The sequence below is a fragment of the Palaemon carinicauda genome, chromosome 3, assembly GCF_036898095.1.
Source record: "Palaemon carinicauda isolate YSFRI2023 chromosome 3, ASM3689809v2, whole genome shotgun sequence".
In the NCBI taxonomy this organism is placed as follows: Eukaryota; Metazoa; Arthropoda; class Malacostraca; order Decapoda; family Palaemonidae; genus Palaemon; species Palaemon carinicauda.
In genome coordinates, this window is record NC_090727.1 from 114,696,749 (window position 1) to 114,713,880 (window position 17,132).

The window sequence follows — 17,132 nt, forward strand, 5'->3', positions numbered from 1 at the left end:
GTATAGTGCACAGATAGTTTATTAAGGGTTTTGTATGTGATATATATACCATCCTCAGTCAGGTTAGGGGATATACTGTATTTCGTTCACCTTGTTTACCGTGTAGAATTTTATCTAAATAAATTAGGATAATGATTTTCACGTTCGAACCATAAAACCATAAAGTAACAACATTTTTAACTCTGATATACAGAAATTTAAAATTTTTTTGCCTTTTTGTTCTACTCAAGATAGATGGAACTGATAGGTTGATTTATTGCGCTTGGGAAAGATAATGTATGATTACAATAATCATTATTTATTATTATTACTATTATCGTAATATATCACGAATGATCTAGTACTGTATTTTCTATAAAATACAGTGGATACCGGGTAGACTTGAGGTTAGAATGAGCTAGTACTGTAGTTTCTATAACAAAATACGGTGGATACCGGGTAGTCTTAAGGTTAGAATGAGCTGGTACTGTATTTTCTATAACAAAATACGGTGGATACCGGGTAGTCTTAAGGTTAGAATGAGCTGGTACTGTATTTTCTATAACAAAATACGGTGGATACCGGGTAGTCTTAAGGTTAGAATGAGCTGGTACTGTATTCTCTATAACTAAATACGGTGGATACCAGTGTGACGGTCTGAACTATCCCCCGGTCTCAGAATTCTCCTTGACATTGTATAATGGTTATTTTCCGCCATTAGCTCGCTTCGCTCGCATGAAAATAAAACATCAAGCTCGTATGTACTGGCAAGCGGTTATGTTGAGCTGCGCAGGCTAACATTACAGGAAAATAAAACATCAACCTCGTATGCACTGGCAAACGGTAATGTTCGCGCATGCGCAGATTACCAAGGAGAATTCTGAGACCGGGGGTTCGTTCAGAGTCACACCGGGGTAGTCTTGAGGTTAGAATGAGCTAGTACTGTAATTTCTATAACAAAATACGGTGGATACCGGTTAGTCTTAAGGTTAGAATGAGCTAGTACTGTATTATTTATAACAAAATAACGTGGATACCGGGTAGTCTTGAGGTTAGAATGAGCTAGTACTGTAATTTCTATAACAAAATACAACAAAATACGGTGGATACCGGGTAGTCTTAAGGTTAGAATGAGCTAGTACTGTAATTTCTATAACAAAATACAGTGGATACCGGGTAGTCTCCAGGTTAGAATAATCTAGTACTGTATTTTCTATAACAAAACACAGTGGATACCGGGTAGTCTTAAGGTTAGCCTATGCCTCAACATTTTTACCGTCCACATTAAATGTAGAATCAATGTAACATAAAAGGTACAAACACAAACCTGTAAATAGAATTTCGAAACAAAATTCTCCTAATCAACTGTAACGACATATCTTGCACTAAAGATTAGACGAGTGTACAGTTCTTTTCTTATGGAACATGGAAACAGTCGGCATGTACAGTAGTAGTAGCAGTTAGAGGTTACCTTTAAATTGCTCACAGTTATGTGTGACTTAAGCAAATTTTATTTTTTGAAAGTCAAGATTATACAATTTAGAATATGGTAAAGATAATAAAATGGTTTGAATATGTGCCCGCAAATATGAGCTTTTGACTTACGCAAAATTTTCTTTTTCTTTGAGTATCAAGATTATACAATTTGAAATATGGAATGGTCAAGCCAATAAAATAGGTTGAAGTAGTTCACGCAAATATGAGCTTTTGACTTACGCATTTTTTTTTTAGTCAATATTATACAATCTAATCAAATGGTTTGATATATGCACACAGATATGAGTTTTTAACTTAAACAAATTTCCCCTTTTTTAGAATCAAGATTCTACAATTTATAATATAGTAAAGAGAATAAAAATGGTTTGAATTAAGCCACACAAATATGAGCTTTTAACTTACGCAATTTTTCCATTTTTTGAGAATCAAGATTATAAAATTTATAATATAGTAAAGATAATAAAAATTGTTTTAACTAGTTCATACAAATATGAGCTTTGATTTACGCATTTTTTTTGGAGTCAATATCATACAATTTAGAATATGGTAAAGACAATAAAATGGTTTAGTATATGCACACAGATATGAGCTTTTAACAGGAAAATTTTCTTTTCTTGAGAATCAAGATTATACAATTTAGAATGTGGTAAATATAATAAAAATGGTTTAAATTAGTTCACACAAATATGAGCTTTTGACTTACGCAAATTATCATATCTAAGAATCAAATTATACTGTTTAGAATATATTATTATTATTATTATTATTATTATTATTATTGGCTAACATGCAAAGAAAAACAATCAAAGACTAAATGTGAAACGTTGAGGACCTCTTCGGAAATTTAAAGGATGATTTCCTTACGTGGTGGACATAAAAACTTTATATTTATAGATATATTGAAGTCTGTCATTCACATTTATCTTCGGTGATCAGAAATTTCTGCAAATGCTTAGATAATTGTTATTTGAGAGAAATACAGGTGGATGACGATAGTGATAAGAGGGACAGAAGAACTATTAATACAGATAGATGATAAGTGAACAAAATTGTCAACTGCCCAACTTTTATGATTAAATTACATTAATAAGAACGGACAACTTATCAGAAAAAAAAATCATTGATGTTATATTTGAAGACATGCATCCATGATCAATAAGAAAGATGCAAAAAAAAAAAAAAAAAAAAAAAAAAAAAAACATACCCTAGTTTAATCCACTAAGTGCATATTATATGTCACTAATCATTTTTTAAGTAGACTAGATGAGATTATATAACCAACAAATTAAAATAGCCATGGACCACCATAAAGGAATAAAAGTGTATGGAAATACCACATGTAAAAACAGGCCACTCATGAATGGCAGAGGCAAGGGACAGTGACAATACATTATCAAGCAGGACAATGCTCCAGAGACTGATCATGAATGCATATGATCAGCGCCTGAGTCCACTCTCCACCCAAGCTAGGACCAAGGAGGACCAGGAAATGGCTGTTAATGATTCAGCAGATAGACCGATAAGCTCTCCAAACACCCCCGCGGGGCTCAGAAGTATGGTGAAGTTGCACCGACCAAAGGAACTAACGAGTTTAAGCGGAACTCGAACCCCAGTCTGGCGTTCACCAGTTAAGGACGTTACCACATCGGCCACCACATCCCTTGTAACAGGAAATTAAATACTACTAGGATAGTTGAAATACAGGTGAAATGGTAGGCCTATTTGGAAAATAAAAAATAATAAATTAGATATTGGTGGCATCAACATAAGAGATTTACACCAACATCAATACTTTTAGTCATATATGCAGCAACTTCGCCATCCTTGTGAGCTAGGGGAGCCTCTAGGTCTATCTGCTGAGTAATCAGCAGCCACTGCCTGGCGTTTTCTTGATCCTAGCTTGTGTGGAGAGGGGCTTGGGCGCTGATTATTTGTATATATGGTCAGTCTCTAGGGTATTGTTCTCCTCGGTAGGGCAATGTCACTGTCCCTTGTCTCTGTCATTCATGAGTGGCCTTTAAAGCTTTAAACATAAGAAAACTAGTTGGTAAAATTATGTAATTTACGAATAGAACTAATATTGTTGATATAATGTTGATTAAGATTTGAAGAGGCTAAGAAATATATAACTAAATAAACTTATGACAAAGTATATAGGCTATACAGGAGGAGGGAACAATACATATTATGCTGTTATATCAGAGATAAAAGCAGGATCCAGTAAAGCAGGTGGCATGTAAATTTAACTGCTGTACCTGAAACAGCGAAAGTAGAAATAAGAATCTTTATACATTAATTGAAGACCAATGTGAGGAGAGCATTCTCTGTGGGTATAGTAAAGAACATGGGGAAGGATTAGATACGAGTAAAATTAAGTTAGAGAAGATGAGATGAATTTTAATTACTAGACATGAAGTGACACTTGAAAAAAAAAGAATTATGGAAAAAATAGAAGAAACTATTGAAGAAAAAAAGAAAGTAATGAAAAAATTAAGACTGATTAAAAGAAATGGCACACAGCCTTATATCAGAGAAATGAATCTGGATAAGGCATCCCTTGTAATGAAGACAAAATTAAATATGCTCAATTTAAAAGCAAATTTCAGGGGAAAATATGAAGATAATTTGTGTGAACTGTGCAAAGATGAAGTAGATACTACCGAACATTTATTTCTATGCCCAAAATTAGGACAGCCCTGAAAATCCTAGCAGGGATCTGGCTGCATTTATAAGTAGGGCAATGCGTATAAAAGAATTTAAGAAGTCCAAACTGACCACAATAGGTTGCCAAAACCGATGATAGCAAGGTGTTATCCTACCTAATTTCAAAGTAGAATGGAATAAAAGTAAAGATTGAGAATCTCATTACGGTATTAATTTATTTAAGGCACAAGTAATATAAGCTTAACAACAAGAATAAGAATAAGCTTGTTTACTTTTACTTTTACGGGTTTATTTCTCGCCCTCCATCAGACACTAAAGGTCTGTTCAGGCGGGCCTTGGTGTGTGAAAAAAATAATTTCTTTCCAGTTGATATTTTGCTCTATAGAAGCTTTGCACCTATCTATAAAGTGATAGAGTGCCCGCAAACTTATTTTGCGGAGTGAGCAATAAGGAACCAGGACCAGGTTACCAGGAACTATCTTCTTCCTCAAAGGTAAACAAATACTTGTACGTCACAATTATTACGTGATGTTTTGTGAGTTTGTTGGTGCAAAATTCTTCGCTACTGGTAGGTTAAGGGGAATTGTCACGCTAATATTATAATACTTTATTTTCTATGTATGAATTATATATTTTTCTTACAGGTTACTATAATTTTTTTGCTCTTTTTGATTATTGATATTGGTGCAAACCTCAAATTTTTCCTTCTCCACATTCTGATGCATAAAAATTATACACGAGAATGTGGGTTTTTGGGTTGGGAAAGCCAAAATAATGTTACAGTAATCCTGAAAGGATAGAAGAGACTCTTTAGGTATGGTAAGCAGCTCTTCTAGGAGAAGAGCACTCCAAAATCAAACCATTGTTCTCTAGTCTTGGGTAGTGCCATAGCCTCTGTACCATGGTCTTCCACTGTCATTTGTTAGAGTTCTCTTGCTTGAGGGTACACTTGGGCACACTGTTCTATCTACTGTAGTTTTCTCTTCCTCTTGTTTTGTTAAAGTTTTTATAGTTTATATATGAAATATTTATTTTAATGTTACTATTCTTTAAATATTGTATTTTTCCTTGTTTCCTTTCCTCACTGGGCTATTTTACCTGTTGGAGCACCTGGGCTTCTAGGATCCTACTTTTCCAACTAGGGTTGTAGCTTAGCATTTGATGATAATAATAATAATAATAATAATAATAATAATCAACTGGGAATATACATACTTGCAGTCTTGCAGATATTTCAAAGTTATTAAAAGGATTATTACCTGCTCTAATCTAATCTACCTATAGTATTTCAGGACCGGTCCCCTACTGTACCTATGTGACCCTACCCCTGGTTACCGTAAAGGGTTAGAGGTCGTGGAAAATACAGCGATATGTTCTAAGCTACTCTAGCTAAGAGAAGTATGCCATGTCCTTATTGCGTGGTCTTGACTCCCCTGTAACGTAAACTAGAGTGTTTTAAGTCATACATTAAAATTGTGGAATTTTTGTCATATTTTCTTGTTTCGGGGCTTAGGAGGCTAAGGTACAATGATATGTGGTAAACCCTTCCATCCGATCCATTGTATATTAGTGGCTAGTTCCTCTCGCATGCATAGAAAATGGGAATTTCCCATTTTCTAATCAATTTTTTGACAAAACCTCTACACATGAACACCACTTAAGCTAAACTTCCCCTACCTAACCTAACCTACAAGCCGTATCTTTAAGTACTTACTTAACGAGGGGGCTAATGCCCCATTGCGACCCTCCCTCTAACACTGCCATATTCTTAGCTGGCCGTCATCACACATACGGTACAGGTCGCTGCTATCACACACACCTCCCTCTGTCTGTATACCTTCCCCTTGCTCTATAATTGCCACCGATTTAAAGTAGCTAATCCATTATAAAAAGTTTATAAAATGTTGCTGCTCTATTAAATGTTATAGAATTATTGAATTATCAACTACGATACAAACACGATTGCTGTAATGAGCATTTTTCAATATTTAACTTAGCCGGTGATTATAATAGCTGCAGCTCTGCTGCTCGACAGAAAACTCTACGGAAAAAATCCGCCAGCGATCGCTATACAGGTAGGGGGTGTACTTCAACAGCGCCATCTGTCGTCGAGATACCCAGTACTCATTGTAAACAAAGAACTCAATTTTCTCTCTGTCGTGCTACCGGCAAGACCTACTAATTCGCTGTTGCTAACTGGATTTGTTTTCACAACTATTTGGTGAAGTACACTATTCTAGTTTTGAGCTTTCACTGTGCAGGCTTTCTCTTCAATAAATCCTTGCATTCTTTTTTTGATTACGGATTATTTGTTGATGACTTTGGATAGTTTTTTAATTCCCCTTTGACCAATTCAAAATGGCTGACCCTTCTCAAGTCCCAAAATTCAGGAAGTGTAATGCTAGGGACTGTTCAAGGCGTCTTCCGAAGGCCTCTATCGATCCTCACACTGTTTGTTCCAATTGTCGGGATAAAACCTGTCAATTGGAAGATCGATGTGAGGAATGCGTTGGGCTTTCGGAATTCGATTTTATCGAATTCCAAAAATATACACGTAGGCTAGAGAGAGATAGAGTCAGGAGAAGTTCCTCTCGTTCTGTTGAATTTTCCTCTCCTCATGCCCCACAACCTATTCCTTCCCCTGTAGTGGTTGCTCCTAATCCCCCTTCTGGCACTCAGGAACCTTCGATGGCTGATATGATGCGTGCCATCCAAGCTCTGGGTGAGAGAGTTGAGTCCCTGGCTAGTGACCGTAACCAGCTCATGGTGGACGTCAAGGAGCTGAAGTGTAAAAGTGCAGTGGGAAGTGATAAAGTGAGTGATAGTGTTGTGGATAGTGTTGCGCTTGAGGGTTCGTCTGTTCGTGCCTGTCGTCCTCCTAGTCCGGGACCTCTTGCAAGCTCCCATGTCCAGGGGAGAAGCAATGTCGTACGACCAATGGGTTCGAGAGGCTTTAATCAGCGAACAGACGTTCCCTCCGTGGTTTCGGGCGTATCTACCCAAGATCGCCCCTACCACACAAAGACGAGAGAGCCCATTTATACCTCGTCTGCGGAAGAGGTTTCTCGCAAGAAACCATGGACCAAGGTCTTACGACCGTTAAAGCGCAAGTCGGTCCCTTCCGCGCAAGTCCAACGGCCCAGCTGTAGCCACTGGGTCAGTTCGGACTCGCTGCAGTCTTCCGATGACTGCTCACCTCCTAAGAGAGGCAAAGCGGTACCGCCTCAGACAGTTACACCGTCTGTCGCCGCACCTGCTCCTGCAGACCCTAAGTGGTCTTTCTGCAGAGCATGCAGTCCCAATTAACGTCTCTTATGCAGGACTTGCGTGCGGAGAAGGTTGCTGCTGCACCAGCTAGTACAGCCTCTTGCCTACAACCAACCACACACTCGGTTGTGCGTCCTGTGGACGCTGAGGCAACCTTCTTGCGCACTCCAGTTGAGAGAGTTCCGCCACCCATGCGTTCCAGTGTACCCTGCCAGCCGCATGTTGACGTTCAGCGACGCACGGAGCCTTCCGTTGACGTTCGCGAGGTACAACAACCGTCAGAGTTGTTTTGTTTTGACGCGGTGCGTCAACCTCCGCAACCCAGTGTGGTTGCCACTGCTCACCCACATCAGGCTAGACAGTCTGGAGTAGACGCTGTGCGTCCCCGCGCTGCTATGGTTGTTGCCAGCTCACAGACTGGGCAACAGTTCCATGACGTTGCGTCCGGCTCAGTCACGCATGCACCCGTGCGACCGGACTCAGCTACCAGCCGTTACCTACTCCATTGCCGCTTCCTCCTCAATACTCGGATGATGGACTTTCGGATGATGATGGTGCTGCTCACGTTGATGAACCACATTCGGATCTTGACGAGCCTAAGTCCACGCAACCCTCTTTGGACTTTAGAAAGGTTTTAGCTCTGTTCAAAGAGATGTTTCCGGACCAGTTTGTGTCTGTGGCTCCGCGCTCTCCTCCGTCAGAGTTTGTTTTAGGTATGCCGTCATCCTCGCCTGCCTTTACTAGACTCGTCCTCGCACGCTCGTCCAAGAGAGCTTTACGAGTGATAGGAGAATGGATGCAGTCCAAAAAGAGTCTAGGGAAGACAGCCTTTACGTTTCCCCCTGCTAGACTCTCTTCTAGATCGAGCGTCTGGTATGCCACGGGAGAAGTTCTCGGCTTGGGAGTTCCTGCCTCTGCCCAGGGCGACTTCTCAAGTCTTGTAGACTCTCCCCGCAGGCTAGCCATGAGACGCTCGAAAATATGTTGGTCATCTTCGGACCTAGACCACCTTTTGAAAGGGATATTTAGAGCCTTCGAGGTCTTCAACTTTTTAGACTGGTGTCTCGGAGCTCTAAGCAGGAAGATCTCTCCGACAGAGAAGGAGACTTCCTTGCTCATCATGTCCTGCATGGACAAGGCCGTACGTGACGGGTCTAATGAGCTTGCTGCATCGTTCGTGTCCGGAGTCCTCAAGAAGCGTGAGAACCTTTGCTCTTTCCTGTCAGCTGGAGTTACACCTTGCCAAAGATCCGAACTTCTGTTTGCTCCTCTTTCTAAGTGCCTCTTTCCAGAGGACTTGATTAAGGAGATTGCTGCTTCTTTGATACAGAAGGATACTCATGATCTGGTTGCGTCCTCTGCTCGCAAAGCCACCCCTTTGCCTACCTTGTCAGCTAGACCAAGGATGGACACTCCAGCGTCCCGATTTATTCCGCCCTTTCGTGGCAGAGCCTCCAGCAGAGGAGGTGCTCGTGCCGAAGGGAGACGTGGAAAGAAGAAAGGAACCAAGACCTTTAAAGGCAGAGTCTGACTGCCAGCTTCTTCAGACAGCAGTGGGAGCCAGACTCAAGAACTTCTGGCAGACCTGGGAGAAGAGAGGCGCAGATGCACAATCTGTGAAGTTGCTCAGAGAGGGGTACAAGATCCCGTTTGTACGAAAACCCCCTCTAGCAACGTCTCCCATCGATCTCTCTCCCAGGTACAGAGCGGAAGACAAGAGACGAGCATTGAAACAGGAAGTGTCTCTCTTACTAGAAAAGGGAGCGGTAGTCAAAGTCCTGGACTATCAAACCCCGGGCTTCTACAACCGTCTCTTCTTAGTGGCAAAGAAGACAGGAGGGTGGAGACCGGTGCTAGACGTCAGTGCGCTGAATGTCTTTGTCACAAAGCAGACGTTCTCCATGGAGACCACAAAGTCCGTTCTAGCAGCGGTCAGAAGGGAAGACTGGATGGTCTCTTTAGACCTAAGGGACGCATACTTCCACGTCCCCATCCACCCAGACTCCCAACCTTTTCTGAGATTTGTTTACGAAAAGGTTGTCTACCAGTTTCAAGCCCTGTGCTTTGGCCTAAGCACAGCTCCTCTTGTGTTTACGAGGCTGATGAGGAATGTAGCCAAATTCCTTCATTTAGCGGACATCCGAGCCTCCCTCTATTTGGACGACTGGCTTCTAAGAGCTTCTTCCAGTCGTCGCTGTCTGAAGGATCTAAAGTGGACTCTAGATCTGACCAAGGAATTGGGTCTCCTTGTCAATTTGGAAAAGTCTCAAGTGGTCCCATCCCAAACTATTGTGTATTTAGGGATGGAGATTCACAGTCTAGCTTTTCGGGCTTTTCCGTCGTCCCCCAGAACAAGCCAAGCCCAGTTATGCATCCAGAACATGCTGAAGAAGGAACGATGTTCAGTCAGGCAGTGGATGAGTCTGATAGGGACACTATCATCCCTGGAACAGTTCGTATCGTTAGGAAGACTACACCTCCGTCCTCTTCAATATCACCTAGCTTTTTACTGGAAAAAGGACAAGACGCTAGAAGCGGTCTCGATCCCCATTTCCGAGAAGATGAAGTCTTGACTGACTTGGTGGAAGGACAGTATCAGACTCAGAGAGGGTCTGCCCCTGGCTGTTCAGACTCCCAACCACGTTCTCTTCTCGGACGCATCGGACACAGGCTGGGGCGCGACATTAGACGGTCGGGAATGCTCGGGAACTTGGAACTCGAGTCAAAGGACAATGCATATCAACTGCAAGGAGCTACTGGCAGTTCATCTGGCCTTGAAAAGCTTCAAGTCTCTCCTTCAAGGCAAAGTGGTGGAGGTGAACTCGGACAACACCACGGCTTTGGCGTACATCTCCAAGCAAGGAGGGACCCACTCTATGACGTTGTACGAGATCGCAAGGGACCTCCTCACCTGGTCAAAAGGTCAAAACATTTCACTAGTAACGAGGTTCATCCAAGGCAACTTGAATGTCATGGCAGATTGCCTCAGTCGGAAGGGACAAATCATTCCAACAGAATGGACCCTACACAAGGATGTGTGCATGAGACTTTGGGCCACCTGGGGCCAGCCAACCATAGATCTCTTCGCAACCTCGATGACCAAGAGGCTCCCAATATATTGCTCACCAATCCCGGACCCAGCAGCAGTTCATATAGATGCCTTTCTCCTAGATTGGTCACATCTAGACCTATATGCATTCCCTCCGTTCAAGATTGTCAACAAGGTACTGCAGAAGTTCGCCTCTCACGAAGGGACAAGGTTGACGTTAGTTGCTCCCCTCTGGCCCGCGAGAGAATGGTTCACCGAGGTACTTCGATGGCTAGTGGACGTTCCCAGAACTCTTCCTCTAATGGTGGACCTTCTACGTCAGCCACACGTAAAGAAGGTACACCAAGGCCTCCACGCTCTTCGTCTGAATGCCTTCAGACTATCGAAAGACTCTCGAGAGCTAGAGGCTTTTCGAAGGAGGCAGCCAGGGCGATTGCTAGAGCAAGGAGGACATCCACCCTTAGAGTCTACCAATCGAAGTGGGAAGTCTTCCGAAACTGGTGCAAGTCAGTATCTGTATCCTCGACCAGTACCTCTGTAACTCAAATAGCTGACTTCCTTTTATACCTGAGGAAAGAACGATCTCTTTCAGCTCCCACTATCAAGGGTTACAGAAGCATGTTGGCAACAGTCTTCCGTCACAGAGGCTTGGATCTTTCCAACAATAAAGATCTACAGGACCTCCTTAAGTCTTTTGAGACCACGAAGGAGCGTCGTTTGGCTACACCTGGTTGGAATTTAGACGTGGTACTAAGATTCCTCATGTCAGAAAGGTTCGGGCCGCTACAATCAGCCTCCTTTAAAGATCTCACCTTAAAGACTCTTTTCCTGGTTTGCTTAGCCACAGCTAAAAGAGTCAGTGAGATTCACGCCTTCAGCAGGAACATCGGATTTTCATCTGAAACGGCTACATGTTCTCTACAACTTGGTTTTCTAGCCAAAAACGAGCTACCTTCTCGTCCTTGGCCGAAATCGTTCGATATTCCAAGCTTATCGAATATGGTTGGAAATGAACTAGAAAGAGTCTTATGCCCTGTGAGAGCTCTTAAGTTCTATTTAAGACGAACTAAACCTTTACGAGGACAGTCAGAAGCTTTATGGTGTTCAGTTAAGAAACCATCTTTGCCTATGTCAAAGAATGCTTTATCCTATTTTATCAGACTGTTAATACGAGAAGCTCATTCACATCTGAGTGAGGAAGACCAAGCTTTGCTGAAGGTAAGGACACATGAAGTTAGAGCTGTCGCAACTTCAGTGGCCTTTAAACAAAATAGATCTCTGCGAAGTATAATGGACGCAACATATTGGAGAAGCAAGTCAGTGTTCGCGTCTTTTTATCTTAAGGATGTCCAGTCTCTTTACGAGGACTGCTACACTCTGGGACCATTCGTAGCAGCGAGTGCAGTAGTGGGTGAGGGCTCAACCACTACAATCCCCTAATTCCATAACCTTTTTAATCTTTCTCTTGAAATGTTTTTTATTGTTGTTTTTGGGTTGTCCGGAAGGCTAAGAAGCCTTTCGCATCCTGGTTGATTTGGCGGGTGGTCAAATTCTTTTCTTGAGAAGCGCCTAGATTAGAGGTTTTGATGAGGTCCTGTGGTATGGGTTGCAACCCTTCATACTTCAGATCCTAGGGGTCGCTCAGCATCCTAAGAGGATCGCGAGGCTCCGTAAGGAAGACGTACTTAAAAAGGCAGAGTAATTGTTCAAGTCGACTTCCTTACCAGGTACCTATTTATTTTGTTTTTGTTATTTTGATAACTTCTAAAATGAAATAAAAAAATCCTTAGCTCATAATGATGTAAACATTTATTGCTGGTCTCTACCCACCCCCCTGGGTGTGAATCAGCTATTATAATCACCGGCTAAGTTAAATATTGAAAAATGTTATTTTGATAATAAAATAAATTTTTGAATATACTTACCCGGTGATTATATATTAAAGGACCCTCCCTTCCTCCCCAATAGAGACGCAGTGGACCGAGGAGAAAATTGAGTTCTTTGTTTACAATGAGTACTGGGTATCTGGACGACAGATGGCGCTGTTGAAGTACACCCCCTACCTGTATAGTGATCGCTGGCGGATTTTTTCCGTAGAGTTTTCTGTCGAGCAGCAGAGCTGCAGCTATTATAATCACCGGGTAAGTATATTCAAAAATTTATTTTATTATAAAAATAACATATTTCTTTTGCGTGGGTTTACTTCAGGACACTATTTTTTTTTTTTTTTTCATTTATCTGCAGCCTTTACATTATGAGCTGGTATAATATCTGGTGATTTCTATTGCTACATTGCCATCTTTTACTATACTATATTAATTAATCAAAAGTTTTGATGAAGTAGATTTACTCTGTGGATGAATTTTGGCAGTAGTGATTATCTTAAAATTGTTTTTAAAAGTAAAAGTTTAGGATGTATCGAGCATTACTGTAATTTTGTATTGGTGTAACATTTTTACTTATAGTTTAATACTCTACATATTTGGACTATATCAGCCTCAAAAGGGGTACGAGTCTTTGGAATACGAGGAGGTGCCCGAAAGCAGCTTCACCTGACGTAGAAAAGACAGTTCACTCAGTCATTTTATTACTATTTTTCTGATTCCTTAATTTTTTTTCCCCAATACCTTTAGTTTGCAATTTAGCTGTTATGTAACAAAGTATTTTTTTCTCACAGTAATATATTTCTAACTTATTTTGGTTGCAGGTTAGTGACAGTGGAGGAGGACTATATTTGCCTTCTATTGTACTTTATTAGTATTGCAAGTACAATACTATGTCGGTGTTGACTCTGGAAACCCTTCCAGAATGTGTAATACTAGAAATACTGAAGAAATGCCAGGCTAAGGACTTGGCTGCTGTTAGCTTGACAAACACCACTTTGTATTCAGTTACCTGTATAGATACATTATGGAAGCATATTTGCCAAAGAGGTAAGACAGTGTCAATGTGTTTTACCAATTTATTACCTCCACCAACAAAGTTGGAAAGAGGTTATGTTTTACCCCTGTCTGTGTGTTTGTTTATGTATGTGTTTGTTTGTTTGTTTATTAATAGCTTCCTGGCCACAATTTTAATCATAGAGTAATTCAAATTGCATGGATTAAATTTCATATATTAAATTACTCCAAAAATTTTATTGTTTTATCTCAAACCTATTCATGTGATGGTTATCTGACTTGAATAGGTTTGATTTCACCATTTTTATGGAACATTTTTATAGGATATGCAGTCTTAAATAATTTGATGAATTTCCATCTTTGATTATAATGAACTTTCCTATACCCAAAGACAAATCCAGGAACATCAAGACTTACTTCAGAATTTCAAATGATTGCTCTAACCATATAAGGTATTAAAATGGTGTTTTAGCTTTCCTAAACTAGGGTTAGAGTTCTCTTGCTTGAGGGTACACTCGGGCGCACTTTCATATCTGGTTTCTCTTTCTCTTGTTTTGTTAAAGTTTTTCTAGTTTATGTAGGAAATATTTATTTAGTTGATGTTACTGTTATTGAAATAATTTATTTTTCCTTGTTTCCTTTCCTCACTGGGCTATTTTCCCTGTTGGGGCCCCTGGGCTTATAGCATCCTGCTTTTCCAACTAGGGTTGTAGCTTAGCAAGTGATAATGATAATAATAATAATAATAATAATAATAATAACAACCCCTATGCCAGGTCCTGTGGCACAAACTGAGCCCGACTTGAAACCAGTTGACAACACATTTTAGAAATGTTAGTCTCTCGTAAGGCATCAAACAATGGTCAGAATATTAGTTATAAAAAAATGTAGGTCTGCAAAGAGTATATACCATGGTGTTTTAAAATGAATAGATCTGTGTCCACGTTGCCCAGAATACATATTTGAGAGACTCATTCCTATGTCTCTTTTATTATTTTATCCAGTTCTCTTGTTATTGAATTTATCCCTTTTTACTTACAGAACTTCATCAGAATGTGGTTGAGCTAGGCAACGTAAAATCCTACCGACAGCTTTATGCAAATTGTAAGCTGTTACAAATCTATTTTTTCTGTTGACTTTGAAAAGTACTCAGTAATGCAAAATATCATGCAAATAGGATAACTGTTTGTATTTATTCATAGTTATAAAAACAATAAATAATCAGGATAAATTGTAAATTGTAAGCCGTTAAAAGATTTTTTTTTCTGTTGACTTTGAAAAGTACTCAGTAAATGCAAAATATCATGCAAATAGGATAACTGTTTGTATTTATTCATAGTTATAAAATAATAAATAATTAGGATAAAAATTTGGTTGTGGAGGTTAATTATAATTATAAGACTTGTGATAAAATGATTGGAATTTTTCTATTCTAAGCTTCAGCAACTCTTTTATCAAATCATTTGTATTTGTCTAGAACTGTGTTATAGATATAACTTTCATTTTACAGCAGCCAGAAATATTACAAGCATATTTTGTAGATTCAGCCGTATGCTAGTACACTATTGTTTCTATTAAAGTGCAGTATATTTTTTTCTAACGAGTTATTTCCTTATCAGTGCTTCACAAATACAAATCCATCTTGGGCGTTTACCAGATTGAGTGGGATCATTATGGAAGCTTGCTTGAAATAAAGGTTAGAAACAGTGCCTCTTGATGTTTGTATTGACTAAAAAGGCTTTTGTAATGTTATGTGACCTTTCTTTGAATTAGTAAGACAATTGTCATTGCAACAACAAAAGTCTTAATCATATAGTAAATTTATTACAATTACAAACTAATTTTGACATTTAGATGAACTTTATAATTATATTTGCAGTTTAGATCTATTTTTTCATGATTCAATTTGAAAAATAAATAACTTGATTACAGTTGAGAATAAGTTGATTCTAAATTAATATTCTTTTTCCCAATGAATATTACATGATCTTATTGGGAATGAAAAATCTCTTTTCCAATTTAGTATGATTGCGGCAACATTAAAGGAATAAGCGTGGAAGGAACAGTCGAGGAAGGGAAGATATTTGATGATTTACGAGAGGAAGTGCTTTTCACTGTAAAAGGAGAAACCTACCCTCCAGAGTTGATATGTCTCCCAGATAATGACCCACATTCTCTCACTATCAGTGTAGATGAGGTAGGAACTTACAGGTTATTCCCATTATACACCTTGTAAAGCTATAAAATTTCAACATTTGAAGCTGTGGTAAATTTATCATGTAAGGTGAAGTTTTAATCTGTAAATCTAAGCATGCTAGACTCTGAAGAAATATTCCAAACTAAAGTTAATTTAAAGGACTCAATTATGGCTCTTCATGTTTTCATTGTCTTTATTGCCAAATCCTTCTCTGGAAAGTGAGAGGAACTGTCATGAAATCAGTGGAAATGTCAGAGATTCAAACACTGTAGGCCCCAATATTTTGCCATGCTCACAGTACAATAGTTCTATTATGCACACAACCATACTGTTTATGGGAGCTAAGGATTTTTTCCTGCTGAGTCATTAGAAGTCATACCATTCTGGGAGAGAGGATGTCCCAAAATCCCAATCCCACAAAAAAATCAATTAGGAACCTTTCCTCTAATGTATGTTTTGTGATAAAACCTAATTGTGATGCAAATTGTGTGGAAAATTGAGGGAAACCTTTCATCTTGAAATAATTTTTGACCTGGAAAGAGCATGTAGCTCACCAATACCTTTATCTGAGGCTAAAGCCAAGAAAAAAAAAGTGCTTGAAGTAAAATCTAATTAAAAAAATCCTCCATAGGTTCAAAATGCAACGCCTTATAAAATTATAACACTATTTTGATATCAATAGATTTCTTTGACAACCAGAGGTTGTGAAATTGCAAATGGGCTGAAAACATCTGCAATAATACCAGAAGCAGGTAAATCTAATATTAGATACTCGAATCTGGCATTAAGCATGGACCTGAAACTCCTAATAGACACATTAGACTATATCCTTTTAAAAAGAAGGAAATGGTAAAACTAGCAATATTATCCAAACTGGTTCTTGTCACTGAAATATTCCTGGATTTGCAACAACCAAAATACACATTTCATTGTCTTTAATAAAAAAAATTGTTTGGCTGTCTTTTAGAACCTAACAGACAATCTTTATAACCTATAAAATATTTTTTTTTCTGTGGTAATACAGGACAGTGGACAGTATCCATGCAGTTAAATGTAGTGCTTGCAGTTTTGATGAATCAAACTAAAAATTTGTTGTCTGGGAAGATTTGTCTTGCAAGGCAATTTCCTCGGGCACTTTGACCATAGGGGCCACGGATCTGTAAACCTCTTTCACTGAAGCCAAAAGGGAGCCACCAGTCATATAATTTTCCTTTGGGTTTTATCAGTACTTTACTGTATCTATTAAAATATTTGCTCAAACTTTGTTTCATACCAACTGACGTTATTATATAAATTTGAAAGCTACATTAAAGTAAATCATAGAATTAAAATTTTGATCAAATTTTCAGGCAACAGGCAAGTTAGAGTCTCGATGCAAGAACTCTTTACGTCATTTGAAAGCTTTTATGTGTCGGCTCGAACAAGAAGCAAACATTAGGGATGGAGATGGAGACGATTTCTCCTTTCAGAGACTAAGAGGTTTTATGAAGTTGAGATTCTTGAAAGAACAGTTGTAAGTATAGTATTCTGTTGTGCATTTGAGATGAATTTAATGGGAAGATCATTTCTCTGTGAATTT

The 17,132-nt window shown here is 39.2% G+C and overlaps 2 protein-coding genes across 4 annotated transcripts in view; one reads left to right on the plus strand and one right to left on the minus strand.

The window, feature by feature from the left end:
• LOC137638413 (small ribosomal subunit protein mS31-like) overlaps nt 1–1,435 on the minus strand; it is a 37,696-nt gene extending 36,261 nt beyond the window's left edge. Inside the window, exon 1 of the mRNA XM_068370462.1 lies at nt 1,307–1,435. Coding sequence (XP_068226563.1) covers nt 1,307–1,356 — 50 coding nt within the window. The 5' untranslated portion in view covers nt 1,357–1,435. The remainder of the gene's footprint in view (nt 1–1,306) is intronic.
• A 3,125-nt stretch (nt 1,436–4,560) lies between these two features.
• The window catches only part of LOC137638412 (F-box only protein 31-like), a 56,424-nt gene continuing 43,852 nt past the window's right edge, over nt 4,561–17,132 (plus strand). For 2 of the 3 annotated variants that reach the window (XM_068370458.1, XM_068370459.1), the window contains exons 1-6: nt 4,636–4,708; nt 13,164–13,389; nt 14,398–14,460; nt 14,976–15,052; nt 15,380–15,553; nt 16,903–17,066. In XM_068370458.1, coding sequence (XP_068226559.1) covers nt 13,233–13,389; nt 14,398–14,460; nt 14,976–15,052; nt 15,380–15,553; nt 16,903–17,066 — 635 coding nt within the window. In that variant the 5' untranslated portion in view covers nt 4,636–4,708; nt 13,164–13,232. The other variant, XM_068370461.1, reaches the window with a different exon arrangement.